General features: G+C 46.0%; 1 protein-coding gene across 2 annotated transcripts; it reads left to right on the forward strand.

Moving 5' to 3' along the window:
- The first annotated feature begins 12134 nt into the window (after positions 1 to 12134).
- Positions 12135 to 19266, forward strand: NPM3 (nucleophosmin/nucleoplasmin 3). 2 transcript variants are annotated; one of them, XM_054983197.1, is made up of 6 exons: positions 12135 to 12256; positions 14560 to 14645; positions 15859 to 15978; positions 17455 to 17548; positions 17956 to 18102; positions 18812 to 19266. In XM_054983197.1, the coding sequence occupies exons 1-5, from the start codon at positions 12181 to 12183 to the stop codon at positions 18084 to 18086; spliced, it is 507 nt and encodes a 168-aa protein (XP_054839172.1). In that variant the 5' UTR covers positions 12135 to 12180; the 3' UTR covers positions 18087 to 18102; positions 18812 to 19266. The 2 variants fall into 2 exon arrangements, with proteins under 2 accessions (XP_054839172.1, XP_054839171.1); XM_054983196.1 differs by having other exon boundaries at positions 12136 to 12256; positions 18697 to 19266.
- Positions 19267 to 19799: the final 533 nt, after the last annotated feature.

A 19799-nucleotide genomic window follows, 5' to 3' on the forward strand; every position in this document is an offset into this window, starting at 1 on the left:
ATGTAGGTTAGGCTGAGTGTATTTGGCTCAAGATCACTCAGCAAGCTTCCATAGCAAACAGGGCCAGATCTAGGGTTTCCAGCGCCTGGGGCAACCCTAGTCCAACCTCGCACACAGCGCGTGTGTGCTCCCGGCGCAGCGTGATGACATTTTGGTGATGTCATCACGCAGGGCGGTGGAAGCAGCGTGCGGGGCTGGGAAGCCACCCGTGCCATTCACCTCCCCACAGGTGAATGGCACGGGCAGCCTCACAGCCCCACGCACTGCCTTTCGCCTGCCCTGTAGGACAGGGGGTGGCCGGCTTGCCGCGCACCCCTTGTCCTGCAAGGCAGGCAAAAGGCAGTGTGGGGGGCTGCGAGGCAGCCCGCGCCATGCGCCTGCCCCGCAGGACGGGGCGGCCGGCTGCCCCCTCTCCTGCGGGGAAGGCGAATGGCGTGGGCGGCCGCACTGCCCTTTGCCTGCCCTGAAGGATAGGGGGTGCATGGCAAGCCGCCCGCCCCCTGTCCTGGAAGCCCCCCTTACCGCTGCTTCCCAGCAACAACCCCAGAGACAGTGGGGCAAGCTGTGAGGAAGCCGCAGCTGTGGCCACATATCGCAGAGACCGGAAGCGCAAAACATGCTATTCCTCCCAGAGCAAAGGAAACATGGCAGCCATTTCTGGCCTTGCCAATGAGGACAACATTGCCAACCAGCTGGGAGGTGGCCATAGAGTGGTTTTCTCCACATCCTTAAGCCAGTCTAATGGCACAAGACCCAGTGCGGGGCAGCTAAGCCAGTCTGAGATTCAGCAATCATTTATGCCTCCAGAGCCCATGGTGAATGAAGGAGGGCTACTCATGAGTAATGTGATGGGATCGGGACCCGTGGTAGTATCCCAGGAATTCTTAGATGTCATTAGACAGACTCTGGGCAGCGGAGGAGCCACAGTAGCCATTTCTGGCCTTGCCAAAGCTGGCAGCCTTGCTAACAGACTAGTAGGTGGCTGCAGAATGGTTTCCCACATCCAAAACAAATCAATGGGCACAGGACCCAGCAAGAGCACCAAATAGCAATGGCCCCAGGGTCCAGTGCTGCTGACGGTCTACTTGCGAGTAATGCAATTGGGTTAGGCACTGCGATGCTATCCCCAGATTTCCTAAACGTGATGACATAAGCCGAGACTGCCAATTTTTGTCAGAGTGTTGAGGGAAGAGACAGGCATTCCTCTGGTTCTTCCTCCAGGCCTCTCATCCCCCCAAACAGGGAACTGTGGAAGAGGCCATTTCTTACACAGGGAATCCTAGCTGGCCCTCTGAGGCAGCTAGAAAGGAAACCTATACCAGAAAAAGAAAGGAAAACAAACTTGGTGGTTCCATATATGCCTACATGCCCCCCTTTTTTTCCCTCCAGGGAATGGGGCCAGCTCTCCCCAGGGTTCTCAATCTCTTTTAATCAGCACAGAGTAACTATTCAGTAGAAACAAAGAAGAGGGCACAAGGCCTAACAGGCATTCAGCCAGCTCATGTACACATGAGTAAACCCTAGACTGGAGTGGAACTGCTCCAGTTTTTAGTATCCTGGGACCAACATGAAACAGACTCCACAGCATTACAATTGCCTATGCTGAGAGAGAGTTCTCGCTGCAATTGTGTCCATCCTATCTGTAGAATCTTTCCTGTATGGCACCATTTTTAACAAGAGACCCTTTGGTGTTGTGGCTGGAGTGCTGGGCTCGGATGTGGGAGATCCAGATTCTCATGCCATTCTCCTTGGGAGACCTGCCAGTGACCTTAGGCCTGTGGCATTCTCTAGGCCCAGCCTGCCTTGTGGATTTATTGTGTGGCTAGAATGGAAAGATATGAAATGTATACACTTTGATCCCCCACTGGGGCTAAAAGCTGGGGTTTAGATAAACACAACCATCTTTATACTCAGAAAAGTGCCCCGGGGCAAGAAGTCCTTGATGAACAAACTTTCGTTGAATTGGTTACTGTCAGGGCCTCTGCTGTAACCCTTAGCAAATATATTCTTCATTCCAGTGGTCATTGTTATTGTTGTTGAGGATCTACAGATTAAATTGCACCTCATCTCTATTTCACTCACTGCAGACAGCAAATACTATAAACTGTTAGTATGTGAGAAAGGAGTGTACACTATATTCTTCACAGTGCCAAAAAGAACAGAGATTGGAGGGTGATACTAGACTTAAAATATTCAACAAGTTAATAAAACTTAGGCATCTCAGTTTGGAGACAATGAGATCCATCACAGAATCCCTACTAATGGAGGGCCCATAACTCAGTGGCAGACCACCTGCCTTGCATACAGAAGGCCCCAGGTTCAGTCTCTGGCGGCAGTTGTTCATGGATCTCAGGGCCGACCTACACCAAAGGCATACCTTACTGTATTAGATATAATGGAAGCATATTTCCACATTCTGACCTTGTCTGGGCGCTGAAGACTCCTCCATTTCTGTGCAATGGAACTCCATCTACAGTTCAGAGTACTTCCATTTGGCCTCTCCAAGGCACTGAGGGCCTTCACAAAGAATTTGGTCAACCCAGTATAAAGCTAAGGGAGAAAAAAACATTCATCTACACACTTACCTGGACAACTTGCTGATCAGGTTAAGCTCTGCGTGCCTACAAGCTTACAGTTCCTGATCAATTTACATTCTTTATAATCCAAACAGTGACTAGAACATCTGGAAGCCCTATTAGAACAACACGCAATTGTTTGTTCCTAATGGAAGCAGTGGCGAAGAAGGGAACGGAGTTATCACAAGTGATCATCAAGGCTAGGTATTTATTGATGACATTTGCAAAACTGATGAGTCTACTGATTCTGAGTATCGATGCCATCCAGAGAGGTCGACTACATACAAGACCCTTACAGACTTCTGAGACCCTTCCAACTACAAAGTATGATCAAGAAAGGTCTTTCCATTCAGTTGCCCCTCACAATAAAAATAAAATAATAGTAATTTTTTAAAAAGCCTCGTATGGTGGACAACTATGACAGGCCTTCTGCAAGGAAAGCAACACTGCATTCCTGTAATGGAACAGGTTCCACGGGCACCAGTCTGTCTGGGTGGGGAGCAGCACTAGAAGATCCACCAGTGCAAGGTCGATAGTCCAACAGTGAGATGAGACCCTCTGTCAACCTACTGGAGCTTCAGGCAATTTAGCCCTACTACACTTCAGACCACAAATATTAGACGAACACGTTCTAATCAGAGCAGACAGCATGTTGACCAATTAAGTAGACAGATATTTCACCAGGTGCTTCCATCCTGAGACCAAAGTAATCGATGCGTTGACATCACAGTAACCAAGCATTCTGCTGTTTGCCTTCCAACAGCTCCAATTCTCCTAAAGCCTATCAGGAAGATAAGAGAACAAAAAACAAACAAAAAAGCAGAAATCATAGTGGTAGCACCCTACTGGCCCCAGCTCTCACGGCTCTCTGCTGTTCAACAGCTGTCAACACTTCCACCACTGACTTCTCCAATATCTCTGGATATGCTCCAGCGATGCCAAGTTCCGCATCCACACCTGGAATAGCTACATTTAACTGCATGGAGAGTGAGCGAGACTCTCTCAGCTAGGTAGAAGTAACCAACATGCTATTGGCTACAAGAGTGTCCAGGTCCAAACAGACAACACAACTGCTCTTTATTATGTGAACAAACAAGAGGGAATGGCTTCTTTGATGCTCTGCTCAGAGGCATCACAGCTGTGGCACTGGGCTATAGAACACAATGTTTCACCACAGGCAATCCACATAGTGGGCATCAGGAACAGCAAGGCAGACAGTCTAAGCAGAATATTCAAGCCCCACCACGAATGGGCCATCAGTCCTACTTACCTTCACACTGTTTTCCAACAATGGAGGATACCAGACATAGACCTCTTCGCAACCACGAACAATGCGGAGGCCAGAATCTTCTGTTCTCTGGCTGGGTCAGACCCCCATCCCTTGGGGATGCATTCCAGATTCCGTGGGACCATGGCCTTTTTTATGCCTTCCCACCAATCCCCCTGATATCCAGTGTATTGGGAAGAATCAGACACTTCAAGACACATTGTGTTCTCATCGCCCCTCTCTGGCCAAGCAAGGATTGGTTCCCAAATCTATGGGAAGTGTCCAAGAGCATACACATCTGCCTTCCAGAAGCTCCAGACCTCCTCCACAGAGGAAGAGTCCTCCGTCAAAATGTAGCCACCTAAGTTTCTCTACAGTGCCATGGCTATATGCCCTGACAAGTAATATTCTGTACTGGTTTTGCTGCACTGTTGCCCTGCTCCTATCTGTATTTTAATCTCATTTTGTATGGAGTCTCTGTATTTAAAATTTTATATTTTATATATGCCAATAAAGGCTTGCTTGACTGACTGTAGCCACCTTAAAACTCAGGCTTAGCTCCTGTTCCCTCAATTTGCTCCTTCTCTCAGGAAGTAATGGAAATTATACTAAATGCCTGCAAACCATCCGCTCGATTGGCTTACACTCATAAATGGTCTAGGTTCTCCACATGGATGGCATGTACTGGGTATTCCCTATTCTCATACCCCATTTCACTAATTTTTGATTATCTGGTGTCCCTCCTAAAACAGGGCTTGTCAGCCTCTATTAAGGTTCACCTTGCTGCCATTTCTGCATTTCACAAACCTGTAGATGGGAGGACACTTCTCTCACCAGGCTTCCAAACAGTTTTTGAAGGGCGTTAAGAATACCTTCCCTCCTAGGACTCCCCCTCAACCCCAGAGGAGTCTTTCTCTTGTGTTAGGTCAGCTTATGTTACCTCCTTTTGAGCTCCTGGCCAACTGTGACTTTAACTTACTTTCATGGAAGGTAGCCCTTTTGGTCGCTGTCACATCTCTGATGAGTGTGGGGGAACTCACAGCTCTCTGCGTGGACCACCCCCCTTCCTGCAGTTTTTTGAGGAGAAGGTTCTCCTCTATCCAAGTATTGAATTCCTCCCTAAGGTAGTCTCCAGGTTTCACCTACAACAGAAGGTCACCCTTCCTGTTCTCTTTCCGAAACCGACTTGTGAATCAGAACGTACGTTACACAAATTCAGTGTTTAAAGAGCTTTATTGTATTACATTGACCGAACAAGATCCTTCAGGAAGTCTAAGGCTTTAGTCACTTGTTATGCAGGCTCCCGTAAGGGGCAGAGGGTTGCTAGTCAATCCCTTTCTAGATGGATTGGAGTTGCCATCAGACGATGCTACACTTCGGCCAAGGTTCCGTGTCCAGTTATCCATCAGAGCTCACTCTACCAGGGCGCAGTCATTCTCTGCAACCTTCCTATGAGGGAGCTCTCTTCGAGACATATGCCAAGCAGCTACATAGTCCTCTACAGACACGTCCATCCGTCACTACTCAGTAGACGTGAATGTCAGAAAGGATGCAGCAGTCAGGATGACTGTCCTGCACTCATTGTTCTCCTAATTGACTCTCACCCTCCTCCATTGGTGAATAGTTTGCTATTCTCCCATTGTGGAACTGCACCGAAGACCAACGACGAAAACAGTGTTGCACTGTTGTTCATCTAGGTCTTCGTGCAGGCACACATTCCCTCCCTCCTACCCAACTGTGAGTCCTTGCACAGGACTAACTTGCGGCTGCTTCGGAGGAACTGAGGGAAGAGGGATTGCTCCACCCAGCAACACAGCACGTGGTGGGAACTGTCGCACATGTGTGTTGCAGCGCGAGAGTGCCCTCTACTGTCTGAGAGCTTGAAAAATCTTTTCTGGTGGCTGGCCTGTAGCTGCACAGTCCCAATGTGTGCCTGCACGAAGACCTAGACAAACAACAGTTACAGGTAAGTTCAACGCTGTTTTATTTGGCTTTTATAGTAGTCATAAACATTTATATTCCCACCATAAATGTCCAAAGTCTACCATTGGCATTTTATTAGGGAAATCTATAACTTACATCAAACCAATTTCAAAATTTGAGTAAGACCTGACACCTTGATTTTTTCAAGATGTTAGTGGACAAGGAAGGCACGGGTGGTATTTTTGTGCAAGGGAAAGAGGGAGTAGGATGAAGAATAATAGTGCAAGCAGGATAGCTTGAAACTGACTCAATTGTTTTTCTGATTCTTTGGCAGAGATTGCATTCCCATTTTCAAGGGGGTTCCCCCCCCCATAACTATGAGAGTTAGAAATAACTTCTGATGCTTAAAGACTAACAAATTAATTGTGGCATTAACTTTTCCAAGTCAGATCCCGCTTCATGCATCTGATGAAGTTGCATTCAGATGACATATACCCAAAGCAGCAAAAAGTTAACAGTGGGGGAAGTATTTATTACAAAGGAGGACTAGGAGGCCCACTCTGTCATTGTAATAGCCCCTACTGTTCTGCTGTTTGTAGTTTCTGGCATAGATACTTCTGCTTCGTCAGGGTGCTGCTTCATGTTCATGATCCAGTGAGCTCTGGATCATGGAAGTTTATGCTGCATTAACTTTCTTAGTCTTCAGGGTGCTGCAAGTCTTTACTGGCTGTAGCAGACTTAACAAGGCTACTCTTACGGAATCTTGTCTTACATGGATTGTTGATTCCCCCCCCCCCAATTGCAGGCCTTGCAAAGGAAAGCATTTGAACGTTTGAACATTCATTTCTTGTTTCAAAGATGTGTTGTGGGATTAGGGTGGACACCAAGAAAGTCTGAGATTGTGTAACAAGATGTAGGAGCAAAAGACTTGGAAGGCCTCAAGAGATAAATTAGTGCTGGGCAACAGTATTTAAGTCTAGATATAACTGCCTGTTTAGCTTATCTTGAGCCATCTGCAACTTCAATTTGAGAGGAAAGTGATGCTTATAAAAGTACAAGGGGGGAAATCATTAGTGCTGTCTCAAGAAGTCCAATACAGCCTGCTGCTTCCCTATAGAAACTGAGCAATCTTTTTCACTTCGCACCAAAAGTCCTGTTTACTGATGGGAGGGGGAAGGAGTAAACGTGTGTGTTAAGAGGGAGGGTTTTTCCACGTGTTGCCAAAACTGTCAACTTGTTCATACTGCTTAGATGCTTACCTTACTTCTGAGTAACCGTATGGACGTATCTGTGGAAAGGATTTGATTCTTGAATAAAACTTTTAACCAAGAGCCTGGATTCTTGCTGTGATGGTACAGGGGTCTATCTGCCATAGCCTGTCATCCATAGCCTGATATTTCCTCCCCTGGCCTATTTTTCCCTTCTGCAGCTGATCCCTACACTTTAAAAAACTGTAACCTTCTTTTGCAGTTTAGCACATGTGAAGGTTACTTATATATAATACTCCACTTCTGCAGAAATATACTCAGCACACAGGAGGATCACTTACAGTGATGTTCACTGTTTCGTAAGTTCCATTTTGAAGAAAGGGACTTATTCCTGAGTAAATATGCATAGGATTGTGCTGTCACCTGCCTAACTTTTATGCAGGTATTTGGGCCCTGTAATTTCTTTTGCTAGTATGCAATTATGTGGAAGGGCCCCACAAGCATAGAAGGATCCTCAAAGATAACCTTGTGCAGGTCTTACTCAAGTATGTAACACACACCTATGTGCAATCTAAAGGATCTTAGATTGCCTTTAATCTGGTGTATTGCTGCATAAACTTTCATACCACTAAGTGTCCAATGCATGAAATGGCAGATGTTCACACACTCTTCAAGCAAAGCAACAGAAGGAGATGGGAGGAGGAGGAGGAAGAGTTTCTAGGAATAAGATCCAGTTTCCAGGACACAAGTGACCAGAATTACCTTGCAGAGCACATATTAATGCAGGGTTGTTTTTTTAAGTAACAAGCCACTGTTAGCCACTGTCAACTGCTGATGAATGGGAATCAGATTTCTGCAACTCATACCCTGTTGTTCGTTGAATGTTCTAGCTGCTCATAATTACAAGCAACTAATTGGCTATTTTTACAGGTTTATGCACAGATTCATTTGCTAATTCATAAACATGTGAGTGATTGCTACCAATGATGAATAGACCACTAATTCTCGACTGGATCTTATTTTCATATGATCTCTGCATAGTAATTTTAACATATGACCTTGGAAAGGATGTCTTCTGGCTCTCTGTAACAGTTCTCCCACCCCAAGGCCCCTTTCTATTGTTTGTGGCTTTATGCATGTGCCATAGAATAAATATTTTTTAAAACCTTCCAACTCAGTGTCATAGTTTATACATCTGACATAATGGACTATGGCTTACAAAAGTTTCTAATGACTGCATTCATCTTCCAGGCTCCACATGAATTAATTGGGCTGAAGTAGGCTATTATGGACTCTCTTCTCAAATTCCTCTGTGGTGGTGTTCATTTTCCAGTGCTGGAGACTGCACATTGTTCCTGGTTTCTTTACATTCAGTCCCTATATCCTCAGTTATCAAGTAGAGGTTTCCCTAACCTCTAGAACAGTTAGCCATATACATTGTCACGTTTTATGTACAGAATTACTACACCACTTAGTGTATACAATGGAGTCAAATAACAGGAGACATCCAGAAAATAGGACCAGGACCACAAAAATTAGAAACTTTACAAATGAAAAATGTCTTGCAAAAGTAGAAAACAGTGCAATAAAGGCAAGACAATGCATACAATAAACTGGAAAAGGTTTTTATTTGTCATTTATAGTCCGCCTTTCTCAGAGCGGAACTACAAGTGACAAAAGGCACAGATTGGACACTTGTCAGCTTCTCTCAAGTTTTGATGGGAAATGTAGGCATCCTAGTCATGCAGCTTCTCTGTCTGCTGTCCAATGGACTTTTCAAATGTCATTTGTCCAACATTCCGCCAAACTGCCTACATTTCCCATCAAAACTTGAGGGAAACTGACAAGTGTCCAATCTGTGCCTTTTGTCACTTGTGGTTCTGCTCTCAGAGACTCAAGTCAGATTACAGTGTGAGATTAGTAGAGTCATAGGGTAAATAAATACAAGTTTACCAGATACAGCATTAGCCAGAATCCAATACAGAGTTGAAGAAATGCTGAGACAGAACATAAACAATTCTAGGGCTGACATTAGACAACATGAAGCACAGGTAGCACATAGAAGCACATATTTAAAGCAACAGATAATATGTAAGGCAACATAATGGTGAAGTCTATGGTCCCTAACTCATTAGCAAAGCATCTGAGACCCCCCTACCTACAATACCGCCTTCCTATCTGAGTAAAATGCCTTTTTTTGCATCATTTGCAGAAAGCCAGGAGAGAAGGGGCTCTCCTGACCTCCTCAGGCAGGCCATTCCACAGGGTAGGGGCCACCACAGAGAAAGCCCGTGTGCTGCCCATAGCAGAGAAAGCTGCTATGGGCTGCTGTTGATTTTGCTCGTGTGCAGGGTAGCACTTGCAGGAGCCCATTCAGATGAGCGAAGCTGCCCTGGAGGAACATAGGGAGAGAAGCGGTCCTGTAGATATGCCAGATCAAGGGCATGAAGAGCTTTGTATGCGATAATCAAAACCTTGCATTGAGCATGGTAACTGATAGGTAGCCAATGAAGTGACTGCGATATGGGAGTAATGTTCATGCTCCTGCTCACTCTTGGTAACAGTCAAGCTGCAGTGTTTTGCACCAATTGGAACCTCCTAGTGAACTTAGATGGGAGACCTACATATAGTGCATTACAATAGTCAAATCTTGGTGTTTCCTGTCAGGCTCAGGCTCAGGCGTGGCCCGCCCCTCACATGACTCTTTCTGCAACGGTGGTGCTCACTCGCTGCCTGCCTGACTTCTACAACAGCTTAGCTGCTGCCCTGGCTGCCTTAGGTAGTCACAGCTGTGCCTGTTTTGCCCTCAGCCTCTCCTGGCCCTTTTCCATCCCCTCTAGCCTGTTTGCTGGGTTGTTGGGCTGTAGTTCTTCCCGTGCCTGCCACTGGGTTGGGGTGCGGCCCAGTGCCACCGGTGCTGCCCATGATCTGCTGCCTGGAGTGGCGTGGGCTGACTGTCTCTGCCCCCTGTGCCCTCTTCCTCCAGCTAGGCTGGGCCGCTCTAAGGGCCTGGATGGGAAGCGGGAGGTGGCTAGGACCCAGGAGCTGCCATCTAGCTTGTTTCCTGCTGACGAGAGCTCTTCAGCACCTGGGCCATCTAGCCTGCCTCCTGCTGACAAGGGCTTGTCAACACCTGGGCCCTCTCTGGCGTTCCAGTTCTCTGTTGGTGCCTTTGCTGCCTGTCTCCTCCTTGCTGCTGCTTGTTTCCTCCTTGTCGGGTGAGTGTCAAGGGTGGCAAGGCTGGATGGTGGGGCTGCCAGTCTGGGTTCTGGGTGTGGCTCTAGGAGGGTTCCCAAGTCCGGCCTGGTCGCCGGACATTTCCATAGCATAGATCTAGGTGGCCGTGTTGAGGTAAGAAACCATGTTCCAGGCTAGAGTGAAGTTGTAGACAGCAATTTTTGCGACTGCCTTAACTTGTTTTTCTAGGAAGCCAGTTTGGTGTAGTGGTTAAGAACAGCAGGGTTTTAATCTGGAGAACCAGGTGTGATTCCCTACTCCTCCATTTGAAGCCAGCTGGGTGACCTTGGGTCAGTCACAACTCTTCTAGAGCTCTCTCAGCCCCACCCACCTCACAAGGTGATTGTCGTGAGGTGTCGTAACAACACATGTTGTGATCCACTCTGAGTGGGCATTAAGTTGTCCTGAATCATGGTATATAAATCAAATGTTGTTATTATAATTATTATTATTAGCTGCAGCAGCAGCACTGGAGCCAGTATAACCCCAAAGTTCTTAACTGAGTTTGCAAGGGTCAGATGAACGCCACTGAAAGTGAGGAGTACAATGTCCTTCAAGATCTCTGCCTTCCCAACAAGCATCACTTCTGTCTTGTCTGGGCTCAGTTTCAATTTGTTCATTTTCAGCCATTTCACCATGGCTGTCAGGCAGCGATTCAAGATTTCTACTGCATCCTGTGGGGACCTGGACAGAGAGATATAGTGTGTGTGTGTGTGTGATGTGCTGTCAAGTTGCATCCAACCTATGGCGATCTTATGAATGAGAGACCTCCAAAACGTCCTATCATTAACAGACTTGCTCAGCTCCTGCAAACTGGAGGACGTGGCTTCTTTTATTGAGTCAAGCCATCTCGTTTAAGGTCTTCCTCATTTTCTACAGCTTTCCACTTTTCCTAGCATTATTGACTTTTCCAGAGAATCTTGTCTTCTCATGATGTGACCAAAGTACTGTAGCCTTAGTTTTGTCATTTTAGCTTCTACGATGAGACAATGAAACCTTATGATGAGAAAATCCAAAATGAAAAAAGCTAGAGTTGGGTGTTATCTGCATATTGAAGACATCCAACTCCATAGCTGCGAATGAGTTCTCCTAAAGGCTTTAGGTACAGGTTGATTAACATCCTGTAGCAGGTGTCTGGACAGGCCTCATAAACATGTTCTAAAAATACAACAATTTTCTTATCAACAGTGAAGAACAATGTTTTGTAACCCAGGGCCTTCACGCGATAATCACAGTATTTAAAGGATTTCCCTGTCCTGTCCTTTCAGTGCATATTAATAGGAGATCCAAATCCCCAAATTCAAGATCTGTATGCAATTTATGGCAGGAGTTATGCCACACGAATGCATGCAGGTGAAGACTGCAAGCGATGGAGAAGTCTTGGCTTGGCATTTTCCCTTCCAACTTTGGATAGCAGAACTTTTTTTTTCCATTTCGACGACTTTTTATCAGGGAAGGGACTCCGGTTGGGGAGGGGAGTAAAAGTTGGGTGCGTATGGGTCTACGAAGTGACAGCCAAGCTTGTTCTCCCATTTCCACTCGTTACCTCGTGCGGGAATCTCCACTTTTAACTCTTCACGTTTTGCAATAACCACGGGTGTCTCTTTGCTAGCAGAGAATCCTGAGGGCCTTAAAGAGGCCTTAAAATATCGACTGTATTTCTTGCCGCGGTTCGACTTTTTCGCGAGCGCGTCATTTGCCAAGTTTTGCTCTCGGTTCGCGTTTCTGGAGCTTTGGGGCGAACGACCAGAGCAATGAACTCGCCGACTCGCTCCGGCAACTGCCCTACTCTCAGCTTCGGCGCGCATAGGCGCCGCGCCAGTCCCCGCCCACCTCATCCACCCGGCCTTCTCACTGGTGACCGCGCGGTGCGGCGCAGGCCGGGGCGGTCCCAGGCGAGCCGGCGCTGGGAGGTGAGAGGCTGCCGCGATTTCCTGTCTCTTCCTCCTCCCGGATTTTGGGATCAGGCATGGCGGCCTTCTTGGCTCAGGAAAGTAGCGTGGATGGCGTTGGAGCTCCGATTTGCACCGGCGTCTTCCTGTTTGGTGGGTCTGTGCGTGAGAGCGAGTGAAAGAGAGGGAGAGAGATTTCCGTATCTAGAAACAGGGCGCTTTAAAGTGGCGACTTTGTTGGGAAGTGAGACGATCTGCGCCTCTGAGACCAAACGTGTTGGCGGGGAGTAAAAATACTACCGAGCTGTGTGGCTGGAGGTTGGCTGGGGTGGGGATCTGGAACGAAGTTGCTTGGACTGGCCTCTTAGTCTGGAGTCCTGGCTCTGAGCTATCCAAATCCGGAAGCACGTGGCAGCTCGTTGCTTTCCAAGCTAGCGTGGCTTAAGCAAGAAACGTTTCCACGCGGCTTGAATCGCCGGATTAAAGAAGGAGCAGCTATTCTGCCCGAGGCTTATCAGACCTTTCTCGGAGTGAAATCGAGCATGTCTCCAAACAAAATAAAAGGCGAAGGTCTTTAATACGAGCGCTGCAGTCCTACATGCCGGTACGTGAGTCAAAGCACATGTGGTTTTGGAACGTGGGATCTAGCTGGGGATTAGAGAATGGAAGGGCGGATAGGGTTTCTTAATAAATTAAAAATAGGATTTTAATGTAAACAATACTTTTGGGGCTTCCGAGTCACGTTGGAAGCATAACACACCAAATTTATCTGTGGTAGTCAAAGTTTTAAATTGTAATCACAAATCGCATGATCTTTAGTGCTATTTAATAAATATTGTTGAGATAGTTGAAGGCAAGGGAAATACAAAAGGAATAGTGTGGAACCTTAAAGGTAAACATGATTGATTATGAAAAACATTTATTTACCATGTTAACTAGTACTGGTAGGTTTGCTCTAACTACAGTTTTGATACATGCTATTCAAATATGGAAATTTAAATAAACTACCACAAAAGTTAGTCGTGGAACTTCTCAAGGCAGAATTCCAGGAGCCATACTGTGTGGGGTTCCCATATTTACAAACATGAAAAGAGAGGGAGACAAAGAAAAGAGGGGGCTGAGAGAGCTCCTAGAAGCTGTGACTGACCCAAGGTCACCCAGCTGGCTTCAGGTGGAGTGGGGAATCAAACCTGGCTCTCCAGATTAGAGTCCCACGCTCTTAAGTTAAACCACTAGACTCTTCATAGCAGCACTGAACACTTCAGCAGGAAAAAAAATCTTTAGAAGGTCATCAGCAATATAACATCAGTGTAACAGATGTTAAACACTGCTGCTCATGTCCTGATGAGTGTTTCATATAGGACACATATTACACCAATCCTACAGCAGCTTCACTGGCTCCCTGTGGAATTCTGGATCCATTTCAAGGTGTTGGTTTTAACTTTTAAAGCCCTAAACAGATTGGGACCAGCATACCTGAGGGACCGTCTCTCCCTGTATGTGCCTCGGAGAGCGCTTCGTTCAGTGGGTAAGAACTTACTGGTGAACCCTAGCCCTAGGGAGGCTCGTTTGGCCTCGACCAGGACCAGGGCCTTTTTGGTCCTGGCCTCAACCTGGTAGAACTCTCTGTCTGAGGACACTCGGGCCCGCCAGGATCTTGTATCATTTCGGTGGGCCTGCAAGACGGAGATGTTCCACCAGGCTTACGGTTGAAAGCCAGCATCAGGACCATCATTGAGCCTCCCACCAGTCTCCAGTATTCGAGTACAGCTCGTGGGTCTGTCTGTCTCCTCTTTGTATGCTGGGGGCAGGAATGTGTAGCCAACCATCAGAGGTTTTTGTATATGTATAAGATTTTAATTGCTGAATTTTATTGTAAAATTTGTTACGCAATTGTATTTTATGACTGTTGTACCCCGTCCTGAGCCCACTTGTGGGGAGGGCGGGTTAAACACCTAATAAACTAAACTAAAACTAAACTAAAATAAATCTTTTGGGTACATTTTCATCCTGCTTTTTGTGCAAAGAACTAGGGCAATGTATTTGCTTTTCTTTATCATCACAACAATCCTATGAGGCAGTGTGTGACAGGCCAAATGTCACCTAGGAAGCATAATTGCTGAGCAGGGGATTGAACCTGGCTCTCCGGGGCCTAGTCCAATGCTAACCTAACCACTGTGTTACACTGGATCACTTTCAGGACAAGGGAGGAGCAATTCGTACCATAAGTATAAAAAGGGAAAATAAAACCAAAACTTAGATGACGGATCAGGAACATGCACTCCTGTGTGTAAGATGTAAGGAGGGCATTCCAGTCAAGGCACCAGGTCAGAGGAGGCCCTGTGCCTTATGGTTACCCATCTCACTTTAGAGGGTAGAGGCCTGCTGAACCAGGCTTCTGAAGATGACCTTATGGGGAGGGACAGCCACAAATTTTATGTGTTTTATTTCTCCAGGATGTGAGTTGAACAGCCATGCCCGATCCTACACTTTTAAAGTCTCTGAAGAGGATGACTCTGATCATACCCTGGCTTTGAATACGGTAAGGCAGTTGGACCAGTCATTGGACATGGGAGGAGCACGGCTCTTGAAATGCAGCAGAGAGCCTGTTGCATCAGAAGAAGGCTCCTCTTGCTGGCAAAAATCACTGCCACTTGCAAAGCAGATCTGGGGGATCTATGCCTATGGCAACTACTAATAACAGTTACCAGAAGTGGGCAGTAGCAGCTGGCTTATTAGTCTCAGGTCAGTTTAGCAATGGATTATGTTTCTCTGAGGAGCCCTCATTGGTTTCAGAGGTAAGTGAGGAGCACCACATATTTCTTAATTAAGTGTTGTCCAGATTTGGGTGGCAGGAGAACAGTGGCTTTCTCATCCTGGTCGGAAGGTCACAAATCCTTCATTGACAGTAAGCAGCATCTTTTCGCTCGGCCTTTTTAAAAGCAGGTGAGAGTGTAGGCTGGGGTGTATTGCAAAAGTGCTGAATTCATCATGAGATTCAGTACAATGTCTCTTTTCAAAGGTACAACAAAGACTTGGATTCCCTCACTGTAGTTGTCAGTCATCCAGCATAGACCACACTTTACCATATTTCACACTGTACCATCATTGGTTAGATTTTAAGTTTACCCTTCTCTGCTCCTACAGTTAAAAGTGGTTCTCAACGCTCTGTATGAATTGGCTCCTAGGTAGCTATTGTTTCAGGCTGGCCTCTCCTTTTAACATCTCCACACTCCTGCCCTTCTGTTGCTTGTTACTTTGTGTAGAAATATATCTCCTATGGATGTACATACTGTGTATCTGATGCAGTGAGCTCTGACTCACAAAGCTGATGCTGAAATAAATGTTCGTCTTTAATGTGCCACTTCATTTTAGTGGAGGCACCAGTTTCTTTAATCAGTTTTATGAAGACCAGGTGCTGATCACATATATGAAGCATTAGGAACTGTCTGTGAGTTTTTCCTTAGGGCCAAAGACCAGGGGCTGACAAGTTCCAAGCCTATACAATCCCTGAAGCAGTACATTGAGAGGAGATGGGTTGCCTAATGGGTTTTTATTTGATTATGTTTAATTCCAGGTCAAGTTTGGGGACATCTCTTCCCTTTACAGCTTGCTTGCTTGACTGAATCTTCTGTGTTTTCTTTCCTCCTGCCTCCAAATGTTAGCTCTGTAGTTTCATCTTTGTTAGTTAGGGAAAACATGGTCTTTTAGATCATTATTGCATTTTTGATATTTCTATTTCCTTTGTTTTCAAGGTTTGCCTGTCAGAAGGTGCCAAAGATGAATGCAACATTGTGGAAGTTGTGGGTCGCAACTATCACAATCAAGAGATCGCTGTGCCAGTGGCCAATCTGAAGTTGTCATGCCAACCCTGGGTAAAATGGTTTGCTGAGAACTAGGGCTTTGGCCCCAGTGAAGAGATAAGTGTTTGAGTTGATAGGAGGACAAACAGGAAAACTTTGCTTTGCCTCACCAGCCTGAACTTACAAGGCCTGGAATTGCCTTTTGGATATTTTATAGACTTTGTAATACATCTGGCATTTAAAGAATCCAACAAGGGGAGTTGTAAATTCTGGAGGTGATGCAATGTGTTCGCTTTGATTTGTCTAAGACGTCTGTCATCACGCATGCCTGTCAATTCTTTTCAGCCCAAAGCACATCCTTTGAGTCCCCAGTTCAAATGTTTGGTTTGGTGCAGCGTTTGTACAACTGTTACCCAAACAGGAAGTCTCCTTAATTTGTTGGGGGAATTAGCATTAAAGGAGTCACGTTGAGGGGGGGCCAACTAGAAATCTCCACCCATTCTACAGAGATTGTTCCCTTAGAGAACTCTCAAATTAACCAGCAGATGTTCAACAGGAAAGGCTTTTTTATTAACAGAAAAATAAAAGACAAACATACAGAAAATTACAGATAGGCTAACAAGGGAAAACAGGGAGGAAAGTAGGAGAAAGCAGTTAGGGAGGATAATTACCAGTCCTGAAGAAGGAGGAGTCTGTGGGAGCAGCAGCAAAACCACCAGTGTCTCATGGGGAGAAGATGTATCTGAGGGTGGATGTATGGGTCCAGAACACACACACAGCACATGGCTGGGAAGCCCAATTATAGAGCAAAACAAATCCTGGGGGAAGGCTGACAACTTGCTCCCAAAAACAATACTTTAATGGCTTGTCTGGAGGTAGGACAATACATTGGGAAAGGTGCGATATGACTATCTGAGATACACTATAGGTAAAAATAATTGCTTGATGATCTGTTAAGTGCCAGGCAGGAAGGCTATCAGATGTGCTGAATGGTGCTGATTAGGTAAGTGGGAGAGGGGAGGTCGAGGAAAGCATTGATGGCATTAGGCAGGGATTTTTCTCGGCTGCTCTCCATGGCATGGAGGGCCATCAGTCAGTCACTTCCTTCTCTAACTTATGACTTGGTAACTTTCCAGTCTCCAGGCTTACTGGCATCCTCTCTGCCTTGGCCAGGTAGTGTCTAGCATTTATGGCAAGGAGGTTATGATATTCCATATCCATAAACTGCCCTTGCAATGTGGGGAGGGGGTCTGACTGCTATCACAGCTAGGACAAAAGTGGGTGTACTGGTTGGGGTTGAAATGTATTGAAATATATCAGCAGAACTGAATTTGTAAACTGGGAATAAATGATTTCATTTAGATGAGCATGCAAATGTCATGGCTTGGACAAGGGATGGAAGAAAGTAAGGAAAAACAATTGAAAACACATTTAAGTTACCAGAAGGGAGGCTAAAACAAGAATTCTCCTGATCTACTTGGGGCCTGGGTAACCCCTCCCTATTAAATTAATTTTTTTCTAACTTGCATTTCCCTCCTCTCTCCACAGCTGAGTTTGAATGACTTCCAGCTTCAGCCTCCGGTGACCTTCCGCCTACGCTCAGGATCTGGTCCAGTTCACCTTGCAGGACTGCACCAGATCTGTAAGGAAATCTGGGGAGCTGTTATGAACAAATAGGGGTACCCTAGAAGTTAAGAGATGTTGTCCCTTAAGGAAGGATGTGGTTGAGGGTAGGCCACTTTCCATATAACCATGTTTAGGTGCACTCCTCAGCAATGTGCTTTGCTTCTGGTTTTGTCAAACATTTGTCTCATCTGGCCAAGATGTAAGGAGGACTACCACATACCAGATGCAGGTGTGGTGGAAGAATGCATCCCTTAGCAAGAGTGAAGCAGGATAGTGTGGATTGTTGTGTGAATACACTTGCCAATCATATGTAATTCAGCACTTGAGATAGTTGCCTTCTTGCTCATGGGAGCAGATTAGCAGGGAGAGTCATTTTCCAGGTCTGAAAAATGCTGTCAAATAACAGGCCTATCTTGGGCTCAGTTCATAGACAGGATATCTTAGAAGATGGATTCAGTGAAGAGGATGAGGAGTTTATTGAGGAAGAAGAGTTGAGTGAGGAAGAAGAGCTGTCCCCTGTCAAGCCAGCCAAGAAGAAGCAAAGGAAGTCTTAGCCTGGCTCCTCCAAAGGTATGTGCTGGCAGGGAGGACTGTGCAGCTTTGAAGCCAGAAGGCCCCTGCAGCATCTTGTCCTTGAGCTATAAATGGGCACCCTTGTTTTCCATGGCCCCAGAGTCAAAACTGAACCTTCCATAAGAAGCTCCCTTAAAAGAGAAATTCCAGGACAAAGAGACATTCTGCAACTCCGCCCCTCTTCCCTTGAGCCTTCAGCAGTCCTAGGGTCCTTCCACTTTTCTCATCTATTGCAGAGCTTCAGTTGTTCAGCAATTAAAAAGAGAGGTTGGATGGTTGGACTACTGCAGTCCAAGGGAAGCGCCTTTCCTGGTGCTTTCAGAACTTCAGGGGCTGACTTTAGGGGTGGAAAGTGGCGACTGGGTTTCCAAGATCACTTTTGAACACTCGGCTTTGGCCACCCTACTCTGTTGTCTGTTAGGAGGAGGTGGAGCCAGCAGTGAATGGATGGAGGTGAGGATGACAGATTGCCACACTTAGCTGCAGTTTCTTTCTGCCAGGCACTACAGATTTTAACCTTCCTCAGCCTGCAGCAATAGGCTTCTGCTGCTGGATTTCTTGCAAAAACTTGCCCATCTCTTTGTTGTCTAGAACCTACAGCTGATAAAGAAGTGACCCTTGCTACCATCTCCGTGAGAAAAGCTTTTTGAAGAGTTAAAAGAGGCTTGAAAAAACATGTCAGAGATGTCTTCCCTTTTCTTCCCAGGAAAATGAGTTGCTGCTGTGCCTTTTGTACGTGGAAAGGTGCCCACTCATACAGTGACTGCTCTTACTAAGTATGGTGGGTTAAGTTACTCTAGATCTTTCCCACTTTCCCTTGGAGATACGGATAATGCTACTGGGCTTCCTCCCACTGAGTCTGAATCAGTACATGGTCAAGATGTATTCCTTCCTCCATCAACATGAAGATGCCAGCAGGATTCACTATTTGAAAAACAATAGTATTCTAATTTTTTTAATTTTAAACATCCTTTATATATGTGGTTGTGTTTTTTTCCCCTCCCAATTTAAGGATTGTTTGACGTGTACTGGTGGAAGTGAATACAGGCTGTTTCTCTCTCCTAGGTACAATTCTCCTTTTTAAGTGTCTTCATTAAAAGTTTCTGGTGCCACCCTTTTTTATTAAGGTGCCTTACTTTTTAGAATAAAAATGTTTTGTGATTTGTGGGCTGCTTTGAGTTGTTTTATGGGACAGTTTTGGAATGAGCGACATTATTTCACTTTCCAGATACTGGGCTTTGCTGTCTTCCCTTTCCCCTTCCTCCCCTAAATATGCAGCAGATATACTGCACAAATGAAGCGGCTTTATAGCAAAGTAGTTCACCAGTCCCACCTATCGGATTGGCAGCAGTTCTTCAAGACAGAGGTTTTTGTCAGCACCTCCTTCATGCATACGGTCCTTCTGCTTGAGATGCTAGGTCTTGGACCTCGGGACCCTTCTACGTGCAAAGCATAGGCTCTGCCACTGAGATAGAAAGCCCCCCCCACTCCAGCATGCATTCTCTTGCTCACACGCTCACACACACACACACACACACACACACACACACATTAAATTAGTTCCTGTCAAGACAAGGTGAACATAATAGTATGATCTCTGATGTAGGGATCTCATTGTCAGGTACCTTCAATCAGTGACACACACACCTGTCCACACTACTCAGCTGCCCACCCTGCTTGGTTTAAAGGTGCAG

The sequence above is a fragment of the Eublepharis macularius genome, chromosome 6 (assembly GCF_028583425.1).
Source record: "Eublepharis macularius isolate TG4126 chromosome 6, MPM_Emac_v1.0, whole genome shotgun sequence".
NCBI classification, from domain to species: Eukaryota; Metazoa; Chordata; class Lepidosauria; order Squamata; family Eublepharidae; genus Eublepharis; species Eublepharis macularius.